Source organism: Neofelis nebulosa, chromosome 3 (assembly GCF_028018385.1).
Source record: "Neofelis nebulosa isolate mNeoNeb1 chromosome 3, mNeoNeb1.pri, whole genome shotgun sequence".
Taxonomy (NCBI): domain Eukaryota; kingdom Metazoa; phylum Chordata; class Mammalia; order Carnivora; family Felidae; genus Neofelis; species Neofelis nebulosa.
Window position 1 is genome coordinate 53,652,859 of NC_080784.1, and position 26,319 is coordinate 53,679,177.

General features: G+C 37.2%; 1 protein-coding gene across 2 annotated transcripts in view; it reads left to right on the forward strand.

Annotated features, from left to right (window-relative positions):
• The window catches only part of MTMR9 (myotubularin related protein 9), a 51,800-nt gene extending 32,886 nt beyond the window's left edge, over nucleotides 1-18,914 (forward strand). The window contains exons 8-10 of one of the 2 annotated variants that reach the window (XM_058720837.1): nucleotides 1,318-1,538; nucleotides 11,920-12,071; nucleotides 17,981-18,914. In XM_058720837.1, the coding sequence (XP_058576820.1) occupies nucleotides 1,318-1,538; nucleotides 11,920-12,071; nucleotides 17,981-18,144 (537 nt within the window). In that variant the 3' untranslated portion in view covers nucleotides 18,145-18,914. The remainder of the gene's footprint in view (nucleotides 1-1,317; nucleotides 1,539-11,919; nucleotides 12,072-17,980) is intronic. The other variant, XM_058720838.1, reaches the window with a different exon arrangement.
• The last annotated feature ends 7,405 nt before the right edge of the window (nucleotides 18,915-26,319 follow it).

Consider the following 26,319-nt stretch of genomic DNA (forward strand, 5'->3'; position numbering starts at 1 on the left):
ACTGCTGTCCTGAAGTCTTGGGACCTTAACCTTCTTCACAGATAAAATCCATCCATTGTCTTCATGATTTGTTTCCTAGACCCAAATAAAGTGATTCCTTTGAGGTCAGGGAACCATGCGCAGCTGCTCTATTATCCCTAGGAGACAATGCAGTGCTATCACGTAATGCTGAATGACAACTGAAAGAAAGTTCTCATGAAATAGATTGAAACCTCCAAGTCAGAGATTAATTTATAAATGTATATACACTGTGTAACTTAGCAAATAATTGTGATTGAGAACAGATGTTTAGATATATCTTGAAAGTGGAAGTATCTCTGGAGAAAAATAATTTCTGGACCTTCTAGTTAAAATTCAGGTTTGTTGCGTGTTAATGCTGTTATGGATACCTTGTCTATCTTGCCTGACAACTGATTTGTATCTCTGTTCAAATCAGACCATCCCAAATATTTGGCAAAAATCTATTCAGCCACATTCCTCATGATGCATAGCAAACAAATAAAATGAATGTGACTTACTTACTCATATATTACCATTTTAATGAGTATCGAAGTACCATTAGCCACTAGAAAATGCTGATGTCATTATCTTTGTCTGGTAAAGTAGTATAAGGATCCAAAGATAAAGCAAGTTTGTGAAATACCTAGAAGGGTGTCATTTGGGACAAGGTCAGTACTTAGGTTCTGGGTGGGCCAGAGAGCCAAATGATTCTTGAATTTCCTTTAGTCAGTACATGTCAGACTCCTCCAATTCTTTTTGAGAGAAGAGGGGAGCTAGGGACAATTTTTATCTCTAATATAAAAGTATTCTTAAATATCTCTTCACACTAACTTTTTTCCCATATGTAATTAAAAATTGAATATCAGGAGTGACTTTACAAAGTTTGTGAGAGCCCCAGATTTATTTCCATTTAGTAGTGAGGCTTACGTAGCTTACAACAATCTGCAGTGCTTTGGACAGATAAAATGTGATAGCTGTCTTTTGTTTTGTACTTGAAGACCTTACATTCTTTGACTTTGCTACCAATTACAGAGACCTAGAAAATTTTATTTTATGAAGTTCACCAAGGATAATTGCAGTTCTTATGGTTATGCCGTAACTGCATGGCCTTGTTACATGTTTGGAAGTTGTGTTTCTTTCCTTAGATGCTAAAAATTGTTTTAAGCCAAGAAATCATTAATGTAAACAGCAGCCATCCAAATTACATGATGTTCCATTTAATAAGTTTTGTTGTAACTGTGTGAAATATGTTAATAGAATGTGCTGTAATGTGATCTCAGTAGGCTATGACTGTCACCTTTCCATCTTCTGTCTTAGGCTGGTCACCCATTTCAGCAGCGCTGCGCACAGTCAGCCTATTGTAATAGTAAGCAGAAGTGGGAGTCACCTGTATTTCTTCTCTTCTTGGACTGTGTGTGGCAGATACTTCGTCAGTTTCCCTGTTCTTTTGAATTTAATGAGAATTTCCTCATCATGCTCTTTGAGCATGCATATGCCTCACAGTTTGGAACATTTCTCGGCAACAATGAAAGTGAAAGGTGAGTACACTGTTTACATGGGATGGGGGCCATTTTGTTTGTAATTGTTTTGGTCACCTCCTAAAAGAGACCAGGATTTGGTTCCATATTGATGTTATTTGTAAGATGGTAGAGGTTACAATTAGTATAGATAAATTACATAATGTGTGTTCTTATTATGAGCCTATCACATGCTGGGTGAGAACATGTCCTAGATTTTGTTCTGTTAGATTAAAATTAGTCTACCTACTGATTTAAAAGCTTTGAGTAAATTCGGCAACCATTTAAAATGTTAACTTCCTTATCTAAGATCATGGTAATCTTATATCTGGAAGAGGCCCCTCCATCCAATTTTATAGATTAGGAGGGTATCCAAAAAGTTAAATGACGCAGCCAGTTGATCACCAGTAGTAGGGCTAGGATACAGGTCTTCTACTCCTGCTCCAGACTTTCTTTATTACACCTGGAAACTGCCCTCAGGCCCAGAGTGACAGTCTCACTTCACAGCCTACACTCTGTCAAGTTCATAGGTTTATTTAGAAGATTCATATCAGAATGCTCTTTAAAGGTGATCAACTGGTAATTTCAATTGGGTACAGTCAAAAGGCTTTCTCTTTTTTCTGTTGTCATTCTAGCTGAAGAGACAGTTTTGTTGATCTTTTCAGAGAACTGACTTTTGGTTTCATTGATGCTCTCTATTATCTGTTTATTTTGTTTTGTCCATCTGTTCTCTACTGTTCATTTTTTTCTTCTTTCTGCTAGCACTGGTTTAGTTTCCCCTATTTTTCTAGTTCCTTAAGATATAAAGTTATCGATTTAAAAGTTTTGGGGGTGCCTGGGTGGCTCAGCTGGTTAAGCCTCCAACTTTGGCTCAGGTCATGCTCTCATGGTTCATGTGTTTGAGCCCCATGTCGGGCTCTGTACTGACAGCTCAGAGCCTGGAGCTTGCTTTGGATTCTGTGTCTCTCTCTGTCTGCCCTTCCCCGCTTGCACTCTGTCTCTTTCTCTCTCTCTCAAAAATAAAAAAACAGACACTAAAAAAAAAAATTTAAGTTTTTGATTTGAGGTATTTGTTCTTTTTTAATAGAGGTTTTTACTGCTATAAATATCCGTCCGAGCACTGCTTTTCACTGGGTCCCCATACGTTGTGTTAGCACGTTGTGTTTTTCTTTTCATTCATCTGTTAAGTGTTTTCTAATTTCTCTTGTGATTTCTTCTTTAACCCATTGGTTGTTTAAAATTGCTTTATATAATACCACATGTTTATGAATTTTCCATTTTTTCTTATGTTATTGATTTCTAATTTCATGCTGTTGGAGAAGATACTTAGCTGGCTTTTAAACTTTTAAAATTTATTGAGATTTATTTGTGGACTAACATGTGATATATCCTGAAGAATGTTTTATGTACACTTGAGAAAAATGTGTACTCTGATGTTGTTGAGCAGAGTATTATATATTTGTTTTACATTTTATTCAAATCCTGTTATTTCCTTTTTGATCTTCTGTCTAGTTCTATACATTATCAAAAGTGGGATATTGAAGTCCTCAACTATATTGTAGAATTATCTATTTCTCTCTTCCATTACATCAGTTTTTGCTTCATATATTTTGTGGCTCTGGTGCAAAGTGCCATAAATTATATGTTTGTAATTATTTTATCTTCTTCATGGATTGACTCTTTTTCCAGTTTATAATGTCCTGCTTTGTCTCTTGTAAGAGCTTTTGCCCTTAAGTTTATTTCATCTGATGTAATATGTCCTCCTTAGCTCTCTCTGGGTTACTATTTGTATGAAAAATCTTTTTTCTTCCTTTTACTTTCAGTCTGTTTGCGTCTTTTGTAGACAATATATAGTTGGATCATGTTTTAAAATCCATTCTGCCAATCTCTGCATCTTGATTGGAGAATTTACTTCATTTATATTTAAAGTGATTACTGAAAAGGAATGGCTTATTTCTGCCAGTTTGATATTTGTGTTCTGTTTATTTTATACTCTTTTGTTCTTCATCTCCTCCATTACTTGCCTTCCTTTGTGTTTGATACCTTATAGTATACTATTGTGATTCCCTTCTTGTTTCCTTTTGTGTATATTAAAACAGTTTTTTGGGTTTGTTTTTACTGGTTACCAGGTGGATTTCAGTTAACATCCTAAATTTATAACAATCTACTTGACTACAAACTTAGCTTCAGTGCATATAGCATACAAAACTTTGCTCTTCTATACTCCACTCCTCTATGTGTTGTTATCCCAAGTTATATTCTCATATATGCCCATTAACATGGATTTATTATTATTTTTATCCATTTGTCTTTTAAATTATGTAGGAAATAAAAAGAGGAGTTACAAATCAAAAATACAATAATAACTTTTATTCTTTCCTATGTAATTATCTTTGCCGAATTGTATGTTCACATGGCTTGGAGTTACTGTCTAGTGTCCTTTCATTTTAGCTTGAAGGATTCCTTTTTTGCATTTTTCTTGCAAAGCAAGTCTTCTAGCAATGATCTCCCTCAGTTTTTATCTTTTTGTCAGATGTGGAATTCTTCGTAGGTAGTTTGGTTTTCTTTTAGCACTTTAAAAACGTTATTGCCCTCCCTTCTGGCCTCCATGGTTTCTGATGAGAAACCTGTTCTGGAGGGATCATGTAGGATCCCTGTATTTGAGAAGTTGCTTTTCTCTTGCTGCTTTCAAGATTCTCTGTCTGGCTTTGACAATTTGATGATTATGGTGTGTCCAGTATGGGCAGTGAGTTGCTTTTATCCTTCTTGGAGCCTGTCGCGCTTCTTAAATATGTAGATTTGTGTCTTTTATCAAGTTTGGGGAGTTTTCAGTCCTTAATATTTGCATGTGTGTGTGTGGTTCTTTTTGTGTTTGTGTTTTTCCCCCGTTTGTGTTGAGGTATAAATGACAAATTGGCCATGAATTCTTTATATATTCTTTTGTTCCCTTTCTCTCTTCTGTCTCTGGGACTCCCATTATGCGTATGTTGGTATATTGCTTAGGCTCTGTTCGTTTTTCTTTATTCTTTTTTTGTTCTTCTCAGAGTGGGGAATTTTTGTTGACCTGTCTTCAAATTTGTTTATACCTGTGCCTGCTCAAATCTGTAATTAAAACCCATCTAGTGCATTGTTGTTTTTTTTTTTAATTTCAGATATTATACTTTTCAGTTTCAGAATTTCTGTTTGGTACTATTTTATAATTTTGTCTATTGATATAGTCTAGGTTTTGAGACCTGTTCTCCTGGTTTCCTTTAGTTCTTTGTCCTAGTTTTTTTTGTTTTGTTTTGTTTAGCTCTTTGAGCATATTTCAGACAGTTGATTTAAAATCTAGTAAAACCCAAGTCTGTGCTTTCTCAGGAACAGTTTCTGTTAATTTTTTCCTATGAATGGGCCATACTTTCTAGGGTTTCTTTTTGTATTATTTGTAATTTTAAATCTGGACATTTAAAATATTATAATGTGGCTCTCTGGAAATCAGATTCTTCCCACTCCTCAGCATTTGTATTTATTGCTTTCTGTGGGCTGTAGCTGTTTATTTAGTCATTTCTGGGTTTTTTTAAATATAATTTGCTGTCAAGGTAGCTAACACAGTGTGCTCTTGGTTTTGGGGGTAGATTACCGTGATTCATCGCTTTATTTAGTCATTTTCTAAACTATATTGTAAAGCGTATTTTTTTTTCATGTGTGGTTTCTGAAGTATCTGTTCTTTTAGTTTGTGTTCATCTAGTGTTTGACAGCAATTTTCTTGAGTGCCAGGAACCAAAAGAGAGAGATGAAAAGAGGGAGGGAAAAGAGAAAGGGAAAACCACTCAAGACAAAGGAAAAATCCTTTTGCAGTCTTTGCAGATGGGCTTTTTGCTGGAATATTTCTTCAGTGCTTAAGCTTCAGCCTTCACTTCTGGCTCTCACTGAGCCTTGAGATCAGCCAGAACCAAAATCTTGGGATCTTCTTCGGCCCTTGCGAGCAGGTTTCCTGCATTGGGCATGCATGTGGCTTTCTGAATTCCTCAGTATACATGGGCACCTTTGAATACTCTGGTTTTCCAAAGAATCTTATTCCCTAGGCTTTTGGTGCTCTGGTGTTTCCTTCACCCATCATCTTTTCCCCTAGAAGACTGCAGGTTGCCCGCTCATCTTATGTTTTCTAAGAACGCCCATCACCTTTCTGCCCACGGTGGTTTCCAAGCTAGACATGACAAAGACAAGTCCGAACCCTTGGATAAGTTAGAACAGAGAGACACAATTCTTTGTGAATAAGGACTGCTGTGTTCCCTCTGGAGCCAGGACCAGGGTCCCATACTGAGAACATGGGCTGCCCTCTTCAAGACCTCCAGGAGCTAGGAAATGGGTGAGGCAAGAGCAAATAAAAATGCCATAAAGCTTTGTGATTGTTTTTAAGTCCCCTTTTCCTCTTGATTCTTCATTTGCTTGTGTGCTATAAACTTTGGACTATTTCTGAGAAGTCTGACAAAGTAGGGTTTTTTTTTTTTAATTTTTTTTTTTTTAATGTTTATTTTTGAGAGAGAGGTAGACAGAGTGTGAGCCAGGGAGGGGCAGAGAGAGAGGGAAACAGAATCCAAAGCAGGCTCCAGGCTCTGAGCTGTCAGCACAGAGCCCGATGCAGGGCTTGAACCCACAAACCGTGAGATCATGACTTGAGCTGAAGTTGGATGCTTAACCAACTGAGCCACCCAGGCGCTCCTGACAGAGTAGGTTTTAACAGTTTCTGCTTGTGTTATCAATGTTCCTGTGGAGGGATGGGCATTTGGAGCTGCCTACTCTGGCATTTTTGCTGGCATCACTCTTCATTTTTGAAGTAATAGTCTTTATCTTGCAGCACTTTGAACATGTCATACCTGCTTTCTGGCCTCGTGGTTTCTGATAAGTCAGCCACTATTTTCATTGAGGGTCCCTGGTACATAATGGATCATTTTTCTCTGCTTTTACAATTCTCTTTTTCTATGACTTTTGACAGTTTGACGTTGATGTGTCCTAATGTGGAACACTTTGAATTTATCCCACTTGGAGTTCCTTGATCTTTTAGGGTATGTAGATAATGTCTTCATCACACTTGAGACCTTTTTAATTTTTTTTTAATGTTTATTTATTTTTGAGAGAGAGAGAGAGTGAAAGAGACAGAATACGAGCAGGGGTGAGGCAGAGAGACAAGGGAGACGCAGAACCTGAAGCAGGCTTCAGGCTCCAAACTGTCAGTACAGAGCCTGATGCAGAGCTCGAACTCATGAACAGCAAGATCATGACCTGAGCCAAAGTCGGATGAGCCACCCAGGCTCCCTTTTTCTCTTCTCCTTCTGGAACTCCCATTATGCATATGTTGGTATATTTGGTGGTCTTCCACGGGTTTGGAGATTCTTTAGAATTTTCTTCAATTTTTCTTTCTTTTCCTCAGAAATTAATAACCTCAATTGACCTATCTTCAAATTTTAGCTTACATCTACTGTTGACCTCCTATGGTCATTTTTTCATTTCAGTTATACTTTCAAATCAGGGTTTCTGTTTGGTTCTTCTTTATAATTTTTACTTCTTTACTGATATTGTCCACTTGGTACAGCATTGTTATCATACTTTAACTTTTCAGGCATTTTTCTTTAGCTCTTCGAACATATTTATGATAGATGATGTAAAGTCTTTGTCTGGTAAGTTCAATATGTCCTTCCTCATCCAAGGGACAGTTTCTTTTGACTGCCTTTTTTTTTTACCCATGCATTCCTGTTTCTTTATGTGCGTTATAATTTGTTTTTTGGAAAACTGATGTTTTAGATAATATGGCAAATCTGGAAATTAGATCTTCCACCCTCTGAATGAATAACTCATTCACCCTTTGCTGAGGGGCCCTATGTGTGTGTTAGGCATGACTTCAACTCTCAGGTGGTTTACAACTCTGCTTTAGCCTTCAGCTTGTACAGGGCCCGAGGTTCAGCCAGAGGTGAAAGACTGGGACTATCTCAAGCATTTTCTGGGCATGTGCACACCCGTTTAAATTCCCAGGAATATGTCAGAGCTTCACATAGCCCCCTCCCCACCTCACCCCCATCCCCTGTTGCCCATGGACATCTCATTCCCCAAATCTTACTTTTACGATTTTTCCCAGGCTCTTATTTGCCCCAGTTGTTATGGCAGCCTCAAGCAGCTGTGATGTTAAATAGTTTCTGCTCATTATTTTTGACAAACACCCTGGGGAATAGGGTTTTTCCCTCCAAGAAAACTGTGAGTCAAGTCAGATAACTACAACACTCTGCAAAGGAGGCTTTGCCAGGGAGCTGTAAGACGCATCAAATAGTGACCGTGCTCTGGGGGTAGTATTTTTTTTTTTTAATTTTTTTTACCATTTTTTATTTATTTTTGAGACAGAGAGACAGAGCATGAACGGGGGAGGGGCAGAGAGAGAGGGAGACACAGAATCGGAAACAGGCTCCAGGCTCCGAGCCATCAGCCCAGAGCCTGACGCGGGGCTCGAACTCACGGACCGCGAGATCGTGACCTGAGCTGAAGTCGGACGCTTAACCGACTGAGCCACCCAGGCGCCCCTGGGGGTGGTATTTTTTGAGGAGCTCCAAACTTGGCCTGCCCTTCCGGTGGCTACAAGGCTACTGCAGAGCTGGGGAAAGGGTGTTGGCATTGACCAAGTTAAAATGCCACAAATCCTGCTGTTCTTTCAGAGTCTCATTAGTTTTTCTTGAATGAGTATTCCTCAGATTGTCCCAAGCCTTTTGTTAATTCCCAGAGTTTTAAAAGTAATTAATTTTGACCATTTTTGCCACTGTTTTCATGACTTTTTAGAGAAGATATACAGAGATCATCACTACCATTCCAGAAGTCCCACACCCAAATGCCACATTTTAAAATATACTCCGAGAAACTTGAGGGACTTTTCTTTTTCACTGCCATCAGCCCCTTCCTCATTCTCTCCAATGTACTTTAAAAGGAAAAAGTTCAGGACTTGAAGTTAGGAGATTTGAGTTTGAATCTCCACCATACCACCTACTAACCATGTGATTTCTCTGAATCTATTTCTGTTAATGTTAAAGGCAAAAATTAATCTCTGCCAGACTGGGTTATAGGGAGGTTCAAATAGCACACATGTGAAAATTCCCAGCATACCTTTCACAAAATGGCATTTAAAAAATGTCAGTTCATTCATTCATTCCTCCTTCAGTCTTCTATCACCTGCTTAGACATGAGCCTAAAGCTTACCACTGATTTACTGTGCTCTGTGTCACCTGATGCTTAAAAAAAAGGAAAGAGAATTGGTAACCTTTAGCAGTTGGGAGTCAGCACGTGAAATGAAACGTATTTACAGTTTCTTTGATAGACACTAATACCAAGCAATGTTAAAAGGTATTACACACAGGGGCGCCTGGGTGGCGCAGTCGGTTAAGCGTCCGACTTCAGCCAGGTCACGATCTCGCGGTCCGTGAGTTCGAGCCCCGCGTCAGGCTCTGGGCTGATGGCTCGGAGCCTGGAGCCTGTTTCCGATTCTGTGTCTCCCTCTCTCTCTGCCCCTCCCCCGTTCATGCTATGTCTCTCTCTGTCCCAAAAATAAATTAAAAAAAAAAAAAAAAAAAAAAAAAAGGTATTACACCAAAAAGGATTCGTGGTCAGAAATACTTTTTAAATGCTGAGCAAGGGGCATGTGGGTGGCTCAGGTCATGATCTCCTGGTTCGTTAAGTTCGAGCCGCACATTAGGCTCGCTGCTGTCAGCGCAGAGCCAGCTTCAGATCCTCGGCCCCCCCCCCCCCCACTTGTGTGGGCATGCTTGCTGTCTGTCAAAAAGAAACAAACAAAATGCTGAACAAAACGGGGGCACCTGGGTGACTCGGTTGATCCTCCAATTCTTGATTTCAGCTCAGATCATGATCCTAGGCTCATGGGATTGTGCCCTGCATCTGGCTCCACACAGCATGGAGCCTGCTTAAGATTTTCTTGGGATGCCTGGGTGGCTCAGTTGGTTAAGCATCAACTTCGGCTCAGGTCATGATCCCACAGTTTGTGGGTTTGAGCCCCACATTGGGCTCTGTGCTGACAGCTCAGAGCCTGGAGCCTGCTTCGGATTCTGTGTCTCCCTCTCTCTCTGCCCCTCCTCCACTCGTGCTCTGTCTTCCCCTGTCTCAAAAATAAATAAACATTAAAAAAAATCTTGAAAAAAAAAGATTTTCTCTCCCTTTGTCTCTTTCTGCCTCCCCTCCTCTGCCCCTCTCCCCTGCTTGCACAGTCTCTCTGAAATAAAAAATACTTTTTTATAAAAATGCTGAGTTAAAATAATAATTAAAATAAAATAAAAAAGAACTGAACAAACAAAGTCGTATGTCAAGGCTTTGATATTTTATTTTGGTTTTAGCCTGTTTTTTAGGGGATTAAAAATTACATCCCAATAATCATCACAAAGGCAATTCTTTTTATGGCACTTAATGTTTTAGAAATCTAATATCTTCCACCATTTCTTTTTTTAATTTTTTTAATTTTTGAGAGCTAGACAGAGCACAAGAGACCTGAGCTGAAGTCGGACACTTAACCGACTGAGCCACCCAGGCGCCCCTCTCCTGCCATTTCTTAAAACATGTTTGACTCAGCCCTGGACTATACTCTGATGGGGCAAGGAAGAGAATTGATGATTTACATAGATAAATTTGGGGAATGTGGCATAATGTAGTCCCCTCTCAGAGAGTCACAAAATAATTATTAAAAGCTTTAAGACACTCTTCAATAAAGCAATGTACGTAACTTTAATTCAGCATTTATTTATTTAGTTAGTTTTTAAAGTTTACCTATTTTAAGGGAGAGGAAAGAGAATCCCCAGCAGGCTCCACACTGCTGGTGCATAGCCCTACATGGGGCTCAGTCCATTGAACCGTGAGATCATGACCTGAGTTAGCCAGATCCAGTGGGATGCTTAACCACTTAAACGACTGAATCACCCAGGCGCCCCTTTAATTCAGCATTTAAATTAAATTATATGTTTGACTATGGATTTCTTTTTGGAATTATACTTACTAACATCCTTCAGAACTAGCTTTTAATAAAGGGATCACAAATGCATTTTATCTCACATTCTGATTGCCATTTGGTAGATTCTACCAGTAGGGCTGATTGAGAAGGATTCTAAAGCTGTATGGGGTGGGCTCAGGTGGAAAAAGTTCAGTGATTGGTTAGGGCTGGGGGGCAGGGCCAAACCAATTTCTGCAGGAGCAATTGGTGCAGTGGTTTCCTATTCTTTCCATGCCTGGTTCCGGGGGACATAGTACGGGACTTGCTATCCTAGCAGTTAAGTTCCAGCACATGGGTTCTGGGATTATGTGGATTGTTTTTATTGCTGGCATAAAAAGGATGCACATAATTAACTTGTGTGAACCTTATAAATGGCCAAGTAGTTTCAGAGACAAAACCAATCTTATAGTAAAACTTCAATAGGATCCTGTGAAAATTGAATGTATTATCTTTTCGCTTAATGTAAGGTTGACCACAAATTATCTTCCAGTTGTTATTAAAATTTATTTTTTCAAAAAATGTACCAGTTTATTTTCCATCCCTGTGAGTTTATTCCATGATAAAAGAGTGTTACAGAACTTCAGGGTTATTATGAAGCTGTTCATTGTATATAAATGTAGATTAAATCTGTATTTGTATTTACACAAGACACATCTTTATTTTTAATCTTTGACAGTCCATGTATATTTTATGTACATGTAATTTATTTGTCCTAAAATCTCAGTGTCTAAAATTTTTAAGTTTTGAGATTTGACTCAGCCTCCATTTGTAGTATGTCTGTAATCTGTTCTTTGTATTCTAGACTTGTCAAAACAAAAAGGAGAGTTAGTTTTATATTTAGCTATTTTAAATTAAAACACAATGCCAGATGCAATAAAGGGCTTTTGGGTATAGTAATGTTCTGCTTAACACCATACCTGACATGACCAGATTCTGGTTTTATCCTTTTGGCTGGCTTTGAGAGCCTGTGGAATAGTTTTGTTGTTATTGAGAGTTGTAATGTTGGTTGAACTTTCTGACAGATATTTTTATTTTAAAGTTTATTTACTTATTTGAGAGAGACAGAGACAGCACGAGTGGGGGAGGGGCACAGAGAGAGAGAGAGAGGTGGGGTGTGAGAGAATCCCAAGCAGGCTCTGATGCCAACACAGAGCCCGGCAGAGGACTCGAACCCACAAAACCTCGAGATCATGACTTGAGCCAAATCAGCCACTCAATGGACTGAGCCACCCAGGCATCCCACAAATATTTTTATTTTGCAACATTTTATTCCTCTGTTAAAAGTCCTGTGTTCTGCCTTCTAACACACGTAGAGAAGCACTTGTCCTATTAGGAGCATTTAATAGTGGTGGTTATAATTTAACTGCTTTAATGGCAGTTTTCTTCCTTAATCAGATGTAAGTTAAAGCTGCAGCAGAAAACGATGTCTCTGTGGTCCTGGGTCAATCGGCCCAGTGAACTGAGTAAATTCACCAATCCTCTCTTTGAAGCCAACAATCTCGTCATCTGGCCTTCAGTTGCTCCGCAGAGTCTTCAGCTATGGGAAGGTAAGCTGTGCATCCTTTGTAAATTTGTTATCAGTAGCCAAGGATCCTCTGTGAACATGCTGTTGTTTGTATTTGAAGATGGTAAGTGGTGGACCTGACCCTCAAACCTGTGTGTTATTGCTGTTTTTTCTCAATGTGGGGAATGGTTCTCTCTTTCATATCCATAATCTGGTCACACTTTTTTTGTTCAGTCCCCATTTCAGACATTAGCGGGGATAATTCAATGGATACTGCTGTTTATGTTGGTTATTTTCCCCAGATAGAAAGATACATTTCTATTTTTAATTGTGATTACAAATTTACCAACTTAACCATGTTTAGGTATACAATTCAGTCTTGCCAAGTATATTTATACTGTTGTGAAACAGGTCTCCAGAACTTTTCATCTTGTAAATCTGAAACTCTCTACTCACTAAACAACTTCCCATTGTTCCACTCTGCAGCCCCTGGTTAACTACCATTCTGCTTTCTGTGTTGAGTTTGACCACTCCAGGTACCCCATATGAGTGGGATCATACAGTATTTGTTTTTTTGTGATTGACTTCTTTCCCTTCACATCATGTCCTCAGATTCATCCATGTTGTAGCATATGAGAGGACTTCCTTCTTTCTAAGGTTGAATAGTTTTCCATTGTATGTGTAGACCACATTTTGCTTACCCATTCATACTTTGATGGGCAGCTGGCTTGCTTTCATCTTTTGGCACATAGGTGCACAAATACCTCTTCAGGATCCTGCTTTTGATTCTTTTGGGTGTGTACCCAGAAGTGGAATTGCTGGATCATATGAGAATTCTATGTTTAATTTTTTAAGGAACATCTGTACTGTTTTCCATAACAGCTGTACCGTTTTACATTCCACCAACAGTGCACAAGCGTTCCAGTGTCTCTACATCCTTGCCACCACTTCCTATATTTTTGGTTTTCTCCCCCCTTTGGTAGTGGCCAGTCTGACGGGTAATGAGGGAAAGTACGTTATTTTTTGTCTGAGAGAGTTGGTAGGTAGCTGGGACAGGAATAAATTATAAGCTCCAAGGAGATGGTTTCTATTTCCTTTATTAAGCAGCCATTAGGATAGGTTTTTCTGTTGAAGGGTTAATTAGCTAGTCATTCTAGTAAGGTTCTATAAAATACCAAAGCTTCTTCTTAAAAATATAACCAAAATCTATCTAGACTATATTAGCTATCCATTAAACAAAGACTATAAAATACCGTTTCTTTTTAATCATCTTGAAGGTAGTAATGCATCTTTATTCATCTTTGTATTAAACAGCACACAGCCTACACACAGGAATGGTAGCTGTTTGGTAATTGAACTGAATTACCATACATGTCAGTTAACTATACCACAGTTTCATATGTTATGCCCACAGGGCAAATCCATGTGTGGGAAACTGCCTTTTGTGTGCAAAAAGGCCTCAGATCATTTTGCTCTCTCAGTTTGGGACTGAGTCTGTTTCTGTCACTTCTCTGAATGTCAGCCCTCAGGTCTTGTTCCTCTTGGCATATCTGTCATTAGCTGCTCTCTTCCTCCTCAATTTATGCTTCTAATCTTATCTGTTGAGGTGTCCCCAAGTTAGAATTGTGGGGAAAGTGGCCTCAGATAGTCTGCAGATTCTCTGAGCCTGAGCTTTGGTGCTTTGGGAATTTTGGGCTGTTCAGAACTTCTCTTTGCTTACTTTCTTGGTTGTTGTAGATAGTCACAGGTGCAGGATAAGTGATTTCTTTGTTAAAGATTTCTGGGACAATTTACCTAGAAGCCACTGTCATGTTTAATAACTGAAGTGAGAGACTAGCTACTTGGGAGAAAAGCCACATTTTGGAATTGAATGGCCTGAAGGACAGTTTAACTTGTTTACTAGTTACAATGAGTAAACCTCATTGAGAGTTTAGAAATTAAGAGACTGGAGGAAATCTTTGTTGTTACATGAATAAATTCCTACCGCTCCATAAAGAACAGAGTTTCCATATGTGTTTAGTGCCTCAGCTTAGAACTGGAAGAAATTTTGTTAGGGAAAATCTTCCCACAGTAGGTATTTGGATTGTATAATGAGACTACTCTTTGACCTTAAAATGTCTCTCTCCTGTTTATATTTACATCATAGTTAACCATTAATTTAAGGTAATTCCTGGGTTGAAGAACAGGATTTTAAATACAGGTTCATATAACAGAAAAATCAACAAAGGAGATAGTCTTTAAGCTATGTTTCTATTTTCCTTTTCTGATAGAGAGTAGCATTTGGACATACAGGATTTAAGGCCCTGGCAGTTTGGTTTCTAAAAAGTGTTTTAAAGAAACATAAAACCTTTGTGAACTTACCAGCTACTGACATGTTGCTGCCTGGAAAGTTTCTGTACCTCCTTATTTGACTATCTTTAAGCCATTATGTTGGGCTGATATAGTTAACGTAGATCTATACAGAGGAGAAAATGTCTCCTTTTAGTCTATAATAAAAGGATAATTATTAATGGGGGAAAGAAGACTTGCCTGTAGAATTGGAAGACCACCTCTTAAGAAACAGGGAGGGAGAGCATTATTTTTTCTATCCTTTTCTTTAATTGGAGTGTAGCTGACATATATTAATTTCAGGTATACAACACAGTGATTCAACATTATGTATGTTACAAAGTGATAACCACAATAAGTCTAGCTACAACCTGTCATCAAAGGCATTACACTATTATTAACTATGTTTCCTCTGCTATATGTTGCATCCCTGTCTTATTTATACCTAGAGTTTGTGCCTTTTAATCCCCTTCCCCTGTTTTGTCCGTCGCCCCACCTCCCTCCCCTCTGGCAACCATCAGACCATTCTCTGTATCTGGGAGTCTGTTTCTGTTTTATTTTGTTTGTTTTGTTTCTGTTTTTTAGATTCCACAAATAAATGAAATTCTATGGTATTTATCATTCTCTACTTGACTTATTTCACCTGGCATAATACCCTCCAAGTCCATCTATGTTGTTGCAAATAGCAAAATGTCATTCATTTTTATGGCTGGGTAATATTCCATTGTGTATGTATACCACGTCTTCTCTATTCATTCATCTATCGATGGACACTTAGGTGGCTTCCATATCTTGGCTGTTGTAAATAATGCTGCAGTGAACATAAGGGATGCATATATCTGTTCGATTTGTGTGTGCATTTTCTTTGGATAAATACCTAGAAGTGGAAATGCTAGGTCATATGGTAGTTCAATTTTTAATTTTTTGAGGAACCTCCATACTGTTTTCCATAGTGGCTATACAATTTAGCATGTTCACTTGCAGTGCATGAAGGTTCCTTTTTCTCTGCATCCTTGCCAACAGTTGTTATTTCTTGTCTTTTTGATAATAGCCATTCTGACAAGTGTGAGCTGATTTCTGATTGTGGTTTTGATTTGCATTTCACCCTGATAATTAGCGATGTTAAGCATTTTCTCGTGTGTCTCTTGGCCCATCTGTATGCCTTCTTTGGAGAAATATCTATTCAAGTTGTCTGCCAGTTTTTTAATTAGATTGTTTTTTTATTTTTTTTTATTTTGAGTTATATGATTCTGTTATTTCTTTTGGACATTAACCCCTTATCATTTCTATCATTTGCAAATATCTTCTCCCATTCATTAGTTTGCATTTTGTTGATGCTTCCCTTTATTGTGCAAAAGCTTTTTAGTCTGATGTAGTCCTATTGTTCATTTTTGCTTTGTTAGCCTTTGCCTGAGGAGACATATTCAAAAAGTTATTGCTAAAACTGACGTCAAAGGGCATACTGCCTATGCTTTCTTTCAGGAGTTTTATGGGTTCTGTTCTTACATTTAAATCTTTAGTTCATTTTGAGTTTATTTTTGTATATGATGTAAGAAAGTGGTCCAGTATCGTTTTGCATGTAGTTGTCCAGTTTTCCCAGCATTAATCATTTATTGAAGAGACTGTCTTTTCCCCATTGTATATTCTTGCCTCCTTTGTTCAAAATTAATTGACCATCTAAGTGTGGGTTTATATCTAGACTTCTTTTTTTTTAATTTAAGGTTTATTTATTTTTGAGAGAGTGAGAGAGAGACAGAGCACGAGTGTGGGGAGGGGCAGAGAGACACAGAATCTGAAGCATGCTCCGAGCAGTCAGCACAGAGCCTGACGCGGGGCTCAAACCCACAGTGAGATCATGACCTGAGCCGAAGTCAGATGCCCAACCAACTGAGCCACCCAGGCACCCCTCTGGACTCTATTCTGATTTTGTGTATCTGTTTTTGTGTTGTTAGCCTACTGTTCTGATTACCGTAGCTTTGTGTAGTATAGGTTGGAATCAGGAAGGGTGATACCTCCAGCTTTGTTCTTTTCTCAAGATTTCTTTGGCTATTTGGAGTCTTTTGTGGTTCCATATAAATTTTAGGATTGTTTCATGTCTGTGAAGAATGCCTTTTGATAGGGATTGTATTGAATTTGTAGATTGCTTTGGGTAGTATGGACATTTTGACAATATTCTTCAATCCATGAACATGGTATGTCCTTCTATTTATTTGCGTTTTCTTCATTTTATTTCATTAATGTCTTACAGTTTTCAGAGTACAGGTCTTTTACCTCCTCAGTGCAAGATCTTCCTCCTATCCCTGGGTACTTTTTTTAATGCAACTATAAATGGAATTGTTTTCTTAATTTCTGATAGTTCATTCTTAGTATACAAAAATGCAGATTTATGTGTTAATTTTATATCCTTTAACTTTACTGAATTTATTAGTTTTAATAGTTTTTTGGTGGAGTCTTCAGGGTTTTTTATATATAGTATCAGGTCATCTGCAAATAGTGGCAGTTTTATTTCTTCTTTTCCTGTTTGGAAGCCTTTTCTTTTACTTGTCTGATTTCTCTGGCTAGGATCTCCAATATTGTGTTAAAGTGGTAAGCCTCCTTGTCTGTGAGCTAGAGGAAAAGCTTTCAACGTTTCCCTGTTGTATATGATGTTAGCTGTTGGTTTGTCATTTATGGCCTCTATATCCACTTTGTTGTGAGTTATCATAAATGGATGTCGAATTTAATAAAATGCTTTGTCTGCATCTGTTGGGATGATCATTATTTTTATCCTATTTGTTAATGTGCCGTATTGTGTTGATTGATTTCTGGATATTGAACCATCCTGGCATTGCTGGAATAAATCCCACTTGATTGTGGCATAAGATGCTTTTAGCTTTTAATGTATTGTTGAATTCAGTTTGCTAAAATTTCATTCAGGATGTTTGCATCTATGTTCATCAGGGTTATTGACCTATAATTTTCTTTTTTTGTGTTGTGTTTGGTTTTGGTATCAAGGGTAATGCTGGCCTCATAGAATGAGCTTGGAAGCATTCCTTTCTCTTCAAGTTTTTGGAATGGTTTGAGAAAAATAAGTATTAACACTTCTTTAAATGTTTGGTAGAATTTACCTCTGAAGCCATCTGATCCTGAACTTTTGTTTGTTGGGAAGTTTAGGTTTTTAAATAACAGTGTGTGTAGTTTTGCTGTTACTGTAACCGTCATTTTCCCAGTGAATGATTTTATACATGTATGAGGTCCTACAGGTCTGAGTAAAGTTCTATAATTGAATAAAAAATTTATATTGTGAAACTGTAAAGTTTATGGCATTGTAAATTATCAGCTTATTTTCCTGAATACATCAGAAAATGGTATTGTAAAATCATGATTTTATGGGGGGGTTGAAGAATGAATGATTATGTACATAGAAATAGTGATGTTTTAAATACTGTATTTAATTATACTCTTTCAGTACACCAATATTCCTGCTTATTTCAGAGTATAGTAAAATATAGATGTGAACTGTAAAAAAAAAAAAAAAAGAAGAAAAGTAAAGAGAAAAGAATGTATAATGCATGGAATAATGTCAATGTTAATTCACCATATGTATCTTTTTCCCTTCTGTCTTCCTTTCCTGGAATTCAATAGGTATTTTCCTACGTTGGAACAGATCCTCCAAGTATCTGGATGAAGCATATGAAGAAATGGTTAACATCATTGAATATAACAAGGAATTACAAGCAAAAGTAAATATCCTTAGGAGGCAGTTGGCAGAACTGGAAACTGAGGACGAGATGCAGGAGAGTCCATGAAAGACCTCCCTATGACCTACGTAAGGACCTTCCTGGACCTGTATCCACCTCTTTTTCCTTTGGCCCTTCAGTTCACTTTTACAAAGTAGCCTTGAACTTAAGGCTTTAGATGTGAGAACCCTCTAAATGTAGTGGATTTCTCAATACTTTATGAATGAAATATACTGTAATTACTCATGTTTCATGTGGCCTGTTAGGCCTCTTTACTTTGGGAGCAGAAAGGAGGTGCTAGTCATTTTATTTTATGTGAAACAGGTGACCTATTTAATGCCACTTGCGTTATATACCATTTATTCTTCTGTGTCTACTTTCCAAACACTGCTCTAGACCGGTCAAGTATATGATTAATCTCTTTAGGAAATATTTGGTAGTTTTAAAAAAGATTAGACTTTTAAACACTCCAAATATAGAAATATTTTTCAAAACTGAAATGGTTGAAAAACCAAGAATTTTGTGATTAACATGCCATTTCCAATACCTTTGCCCTTCTCTTTAAAATAGCTTTGGATTAACAAAGCTGAATTCATTCTCATTCTGGTTTGTCAAGAAAGGAAAATCTGAATATTTATTCAAGGTAAATTATTTTTGCAAGGGTTATAGGTTTAATCCTCTGATATTTACGTTAAGAAGTAAATTTTAACAGTAGACCCGTAAAAGTATGTGCAATATAGAAACAAAGTAGGAATTTGTTACTGATATGGTATTGTTACTGTTGAATTGATTTTTCAGGTTTTTGAGAGTACATAATAAAGTGCATATCAAATGCTGGATATCGTATTAAACCATCATTTAGGGTAGATGTTAATTTGTTATAATTAAGCTACAAATACGGTTTCCTTAAACCAGAGATGCACTGCCCTTATCTGAAATTCTTATTGCACTGGTTTATGTATCTGTGTTTGTTAAGTTTTATTGTGTCTTATTTTTAAGTATTCTGAGAGTTTACTAATACTAAGCTTAAAACTTTCATGTTGGCTTGAGCCTTTTGAACATTTATCTGGATTCTGCTGATTTGTCCATTATATGTTAGGCAAATCTACTTGAAGTGGAGGTGAAAGTTTATGAACATGACAAAGCTATGTTTTAAACTTCAGAAACAGATTGAAATGTTTCAATGTTATGACCGTATGCTATGCTAGTTCATGCCTGCTACTCTAAAAGTCTGTGGTTCAGTTCTTTCTGTATACATTTGTTTTGTGACACTGTTTATTTTAAAAAATACTATGAATTCTAGTTTTCCATTAAAAGGATAGTTGAAGAATAATGTTTAATACTATTTCCACCCCATCTGTATATAACCATTTCAGTGTAAAGCACACCAAAACTGAACCCTGCTTTAGAGCTGTGTATTAAGCTAAAAATATAATTTTAAAAAATCACCTCTAGCATCATCTATGGCCACATTCAGAAGCCTTAGAAAGTAGCAAAGTACTTTCTATCTCCAGTTGCCCAAGCTTCATCTTTTTTTTCTGTTTTCTCAGACTTGTAGCAAAAGGCTTGGAAAACCATGCGTATCAGAACTCTCTTTTGGTATATTTGCCTGCCTTCTCCTTCAAGCCCATATTTATTCTCTTATTTTCTTGGCTATAGTTATGAGTCTCCAGGCATGAAAGCTCTCACAAAAAGGCTAAGGCAAGGAGCAAAGGAAATCATGCTCTCAGTATCTCTCTATTGTACAAAATGTTTATATTAATACTTTAAAAGAGGAAATATCCTAGCTTTTTTATCACCCCTCAAAATTGCTTTCTGCATTTGTTCATGCAGCTGACCTTTTTGTTTTCTCCTATTTTTGTCTCAAGAGTAGATATGAAGGAGCCTTTTTCTTCTCAGCTAACAGATCCATAAGGAAAAACATTTAGAGAGTTTTCTTTTTTAAGTGATTCTTTAGAAGTGACTGCCACTGATGATATTGATTGGCCATAGGGCTTCTGTGGGTGGAAGTTTTTATTAGGCTTGATCATGGAGAAATTGTATGCCATCGATTTTTACCTGTCTTCCTGATGAACGTTTTATTTGTGAGCCAGAGTCCAATAGTAGAATAGTGTTTCAATTTCTTTTTTTTTTTTTTCTTATTGAGACAACAATCTTAAGCTGTTTGGACAAGTTTGCATTTTAGTACTAATTTATAATTAAGGGTTGTAACCTTCAGTTCCGTTTATAGGTCATAAAAACAAACTTTGGTATCCATTTTCAAAGGGGACATCTAATGCAAATATTAGGATTTCCCCAAACTCAAGAACCATGTCAAAAGTACATTATCAATATAATTTAAAGAGGGGTTTTAGTAATACTATGAAGTTACTCATCCCTTGCATGAGAAGAATATATACAGTGGATATACTCATGAGAAAATACTTACTAAACATTAAGTTTGGAGAATCATCTTTGATAAACGTGGCTTTAAAAACTTTAATGAAGGGGCTCCTGGGTGGCTCACTAGGTAAGTGTCCTACTTTGGCTCAGGTCATGATTTTGTGGTTCAAGCCCTGCATCAGGCTTTGTGCTGACAGCTCAGAGCCTGGAGCCTGCTGCAGATTCTGTCTCCCTCTCTCTCTCTCTGCCACTCCTCTGCTTGCGCGCTCTCTCTCTCTCAAAAATAACATAAAAAAAAAACTTTAATAAAGAGAGTGGTGGCAGAATTAGCAAACAAATTGCCCCACAGGAGCCAATAATAATCAAGTGAGATATAATCAAGTTTATGTATATTAAGCATACTATAAATGAATGCATAGTAAAGCCTGGCTTACATTTTTGGGATGCAAATGAAGGTCCTACAAAGAATACTTTAAAAATACAAAAGATTGCTAAAGTCCTCTGTCAGCAATACCAGGATCCTTAGATTTTAAATTAACAATTTTTGTAGAAATCAGAAGAACATAGTGGGTTGTTAAGACTTTGAAACTTTTTGGGTGGTAAGACTTTTCAGTAATTAATTGATCAGAATTTTTCATTCTGTTTTTATTAAATGGGAACAAAAGCAGAAATTATAAAATTTAGCAGGATTAAAACACTTAAAAATGGATGTTACTTCTAAGAAAAATTAGGCTTTGAAGCAAGAGTTCAAAGTGATTTTGGGGAAAACTTGGGAAGACAACAGATTAGAATCATTTCAGATCTCATATGGGTAATTTAAAAGCTTTTCTTTGAACTCTGAATCCTGATTTAAAGAGGTGATATGTCATTGCTTTTCATTTTAAAGGATGAAATTTAGCGATATTTTAGTCTTTGATTCACTCATTATTTATGTTACATAAAAAAATCAATGTCATGGAAAAGATCTGACCAGTAGTTATCTCTTAAAGTGAAAAATAGAAGGAACATTTTGCTGCATTTAAAAAAAATCTGCTTAAAGATGTAACTCTTGGGACGCCTGGGTGGCTCAGTCCATTAAGTGTCCGACTTTGGCTCAGGTCATGATCTCACGGTTCATGAGTTCATGAGTTTGAGCCCTGCGTCGGGCTCTGTGCTGACAGCTCGGAGCCTGGAACCTGCTTCAGATTCTGTGTCTCCCTCTCTCTTCACCCCTCCCCTGCTCATGCTTTCTTTCTCAAAAAAAAAAACAAAAACAAGAAAGAAAGAAAGAAAGAAAAAGAACAAAAGAAAGATGTAACTCTTGTAGTTAATCTGGTTTGGGGATTAGCTATTTTATTATTATTATTATTATTATTACTTGTTTAATGTTTATTTAGTTTTGAGAGAGAGAGTGAGAGAGAGAGACTGAGTGCGAGCAGGGGAGGGGCAGAGAGAGAGAGAGGGAGACACAGAACCTGAAACAGTCTCCAGACTCTGAGCTGTCAGCACAGAGCCTGACCCGGGGCTCTAACTTGAGATTGGCAAGATCATGACCTGAGCCGAAGTTGGATGCTTAACCAACTGAGCCACCCAGGTGCCCCCAGGATTAGCTATTTTAATTGTCAGGTTTTTTAAAAAAATTGTTAATGTTTACTTAGTTTTGAGAGAGAGAGAGAGAGACAGAGCATGAGTGGAGAGGGGTAGAGAGAGAGGGGTACATAGAATCAGAAGCAGGCTCCAGGCTCTGAGCTGTCAGCACAGAGCCTGATGCAGGTTTTGAACTCATGAGCATTGAGATCATGACCTGAGCTGAAGTTGGATGCTCAGGCGACTGAGCCACCCAGGCGCCCCTTATTGTCAGTCTTAACCAGGTTACTTATTACCAGACCCCAACCTGAGGCAAAATTTTGCTATTTACCCATATCCAGATTTAATGAGTGAAAACTAAGAGGGTGTTATGAGCACCCTTATCAGAAGTTATTTCCTGGACAAAAAAAATCGGCAAATTTTAGAATAGTAGATCCCCTGTTCTGGCAGCTTTGAAATTTACCAGAGGATGAAGTCATTCAGTACATCTGGTACAGGTTTATGCTATACCTCAAGATAACATAGATAGGGGCGCCTGGGTGGCTCAGTCGGTTAAGCGTCCGACTTCGGCTCAGGTCACGATCTCGCGGTCCGTGAGTTCGAGCCCCGCGTCGGGCTCTGGGCTGATGGCTCAGAGCCTGGAGCCTGCTTCGGATTCTGTGTCTCCCTCTCTCTCTGCCCCTCCCCCGTTCATGCTCTGTCTCTCTCTGTCTCAAAAATAATAAAATAAACATTTAAAAAAAATTTTTTTTTAAAAAGATAACATAGATAATTTATTTTTTCTTTGACATGGGTTAGATCTTTTCCCCTCTCTGGAGCTGATATGCTAACTTATTACCAGATAGTATTTTTATGTAATTCACCATCTTAAAAAACATTTAAAGACTGATTTCTCCATTAATATTTATTCTCAGATGACATGAAATGCTAATTTTCTTACAGTATCAGTTTTCTGATTTTTTTTTTCTTGAATAAAACTACCGTTACTCAGTCCTTATGATCTAGTGTCCACCACATCTTCTTCTTTGAAACCAATGGCTGGGAAGAGACCCTATGAAACTGTAGGATGAGGTTTTAGAAAGTTTGAACTTAACTAAATTCCCGTTTAAGAAAGTACCATTTTTGAACTACATTGTAGAACTATAGTTTGTATAGTGAAAGATAGTGGGGCTCACTGTAGACACTACATTGTCCTGAAAAATAATTCCTGGAGCTTACGGACTTCTAGAACCATTTTGTCTAGCCATCTATGAGTATACAGATGAACTGTGTTGGTAATTTGTAATAAAAGCAAGTTGTGCCACACTGCCTGTGTCTTTCTGCCCAAGACATTTGTCATTTGTTTCACTTTTAAAGTGCACATATCTTTGGAGACGTGGATTATTCTACATGAATACACCCTGAGTTCTGTTGCTTCGAATCCTTATAGATCTATCACCATCTACACTAAAAATGTTGTACTTGCACAATTTAATTACATAAAAAAAGAATATGTATTTCTTCAATAGCCAGGTATTTGGATTGTATTCTTGATATATTTGAATGTGACTCTTGGATTTAAGTGCACTATGATTCATGTCTTACACAATAAAATTGCACTGTATGGCAAATATGTCTATAATGTATGCTTTGCTAAAACCTCTGAGTGCTGTAATGTACAGGTTTCTATTATGTGAACCATGTCTATATATAGTCTTAGGGAAAAAATATAAACTTTTTAAAGTCTCTGTAACATTTTAATATTGTTTGTAATGTTCCCTATGTAGTAAGTTCACTTATGTCCTAAAACTGGAATCATCCATCGTGAGTTGGCCGCTTTGTCAAGCTTGGTTTACTTAGTCATGAAACAGTCTTGTTGAACATGGTACCGTTATCTTAGTATGTAAGATTTGTGCGGTGTGCTCTCTGCCTCAGAGGACTGTTGCACAGATGCTAGTTTAAATGTCTATAGACAATGGTAATAAAATTTGAATATATCCAAATGCTGGTAAATTAAACCTATAGGCTGACTTTAATTTTTTTCCAAATATTCGTGAAGGTTTTGGCAGTGTCTCAATTAAAACTGCTATGTCTAGACCTTATATTTTGAAACAATTCAGATCCACAAAAACAGTTGCAAAACAGTACAATGATCTCCCATATATTGTTCACCTAAGTTGAATAATTAACAATTTTCACATTTAACTTGGCACTCCTGATTATGTGAGTGTGTATGTTATTACTGTTATTTTGCTGAAATATTTGAGGGTAAGCTGTAGACATCATGACCTTTCTACATAAATATTTCAGAGGTATCTCTCAAGATTTAGGTGTATGTCTTATTCTATTTACCTAGTTTGTATTGCTATGAATAAATTAGTAAAGAAAAAGAGAAATCTCTCTGTTAGAATAGATTGCCAACTAGGAGATATAGGAAGAATGACAAAATTAGAAAGTCACTATCTTGCAGGCATCACAGTAATAATTGATCTAGGTGGTCATCATCTGTGGGTGCTAAAATTGGCAGGTATTTGTGAGGAAAAGCATATAGTCCCAAAGTGTCTTTCCATAAAATACTTACTAGTTAGAAAGGGGGTTAAATAATATGTGAAGAACCTGAAATCCTTGTGGACTCTGCTGGGAATGTCAAATGGTACAGCCACTATGAAAAAGAGTATTAGCAGTTCCTCAAAAAACTAAAAACAGAATTACCATATACAGCTACCCCACTTCTGGGTATATATCCAAAAGAATCTAAAATAAGAGATATGTGGACACCTATATTCATCGTAGTGATATTCACAATAGGCAAGTAACCCAAATACCTATATCTACCAGTGGATAAACAGATAAAGAAAATATGATATATACATATAATGTAATATTCAGTGTTTAAAAAGGAGTTTCTGTCACATGCTACATCATGGATGGAACTAGTTTTTATTACATTTTTATTATATTTCATTTAGAAATAAGCCAGTCATAAAAAGACAAATGTAAGATTTCAATTATGTAAGGTATCTACAGCAGTCAAATTTGTAGAAACAGGAGAATGGTGGTTGCCATAGGCTGGATGGAAGGGGAAATAAGGAGTTAGCGTTCAATGATACAGAGTTTCAGTTTTGCGAAATAAAAAAATTCAGTATTGTTAAGTATATTCACGTTGTAGAAATTCACAATTTGGATATACTTAATACTGAACTGTACACTTAAAAATGGTTAATATGGTAAATTTTATGTTATTTTAAAAATGTATAATGAAATAACATGACTTTAATATACCTACTTTCCAGTTTACAAATATTTTTAAACTATTGCAATGTTCGGAATAAAATCACTGAAAATGCATATACAGTGATATTAACAGATTGATGGAATAGGCAGATCTAACCTTGTATCCTCACACAGAAACGTCCAAAAACAAGTTCAGATCCAAGCTTGTCAGAACTCTGGAAAAGAGTCAAAGGTTTGTAGCAACAAAGCAAATGCTGAATAAATTAAAAGATGACTTGAAAACTAGGGAAAATTTGTAGCATTTTACATGCCACTGTCCCACCCCATCTCCAGCACAGTGGCAGTCTTGAAATAGGGCCAGCCTATGTTAACCATCGTGGACCCTGGTATCCGGTTCTGAAGAGAGCAGAGTACACTTGAGTCAAAAATACACTTAAGTCTGCTGTAACCTGTCTAGAGGATACCTGAAGGGCTAACAGAACGTGTTCATCTCTCTTTTACCTAACTCAGAACTCAGGCTGAAAGGCAGTGGGGCTTTGATCCAAAATACTGTAAGGAGAACTAACAACCAGCAAACACCTGGGGCAAAATATAGTCAAGATATGTAACAGTCAAGATACTTAAGGCCTGATAGGAAAAGCTGGGGAAGATTCTTTGGGAAATCAAGACATTCAAAAGAACTTGTATACATACCTAAACGAAGATGCATGTTGAGAAAAGTATTAAGATCCTAAGTTTTCACTTACAAGTGATCCCTAGGCTCAGTGCAAGACTAGTGTTGGAGGAGGGCCACAACACAGAACAGATATGCAAAGACTGGAAGAAGGATTTTTTTTGGTTTGTTTTCAGTTCTTTTTTTAAGCTCTTAGCATTCCAAGAAATCTCTGCCAAAACATTAAGCTAACAGGAGCTGAAGGAACAGAGACCTCAGTGGCCACATATGACAAGGAATACAGTTCTTGCAAAAATAGTTTGGGAAAGTAACAAAACAAATAGACTATTACAACCTTAAATAATAATAAAACAAAAAGCCCCTAGCAAACTCTGGGGAAGGGTAAGAATCTAATTTCCAGTGACCACATT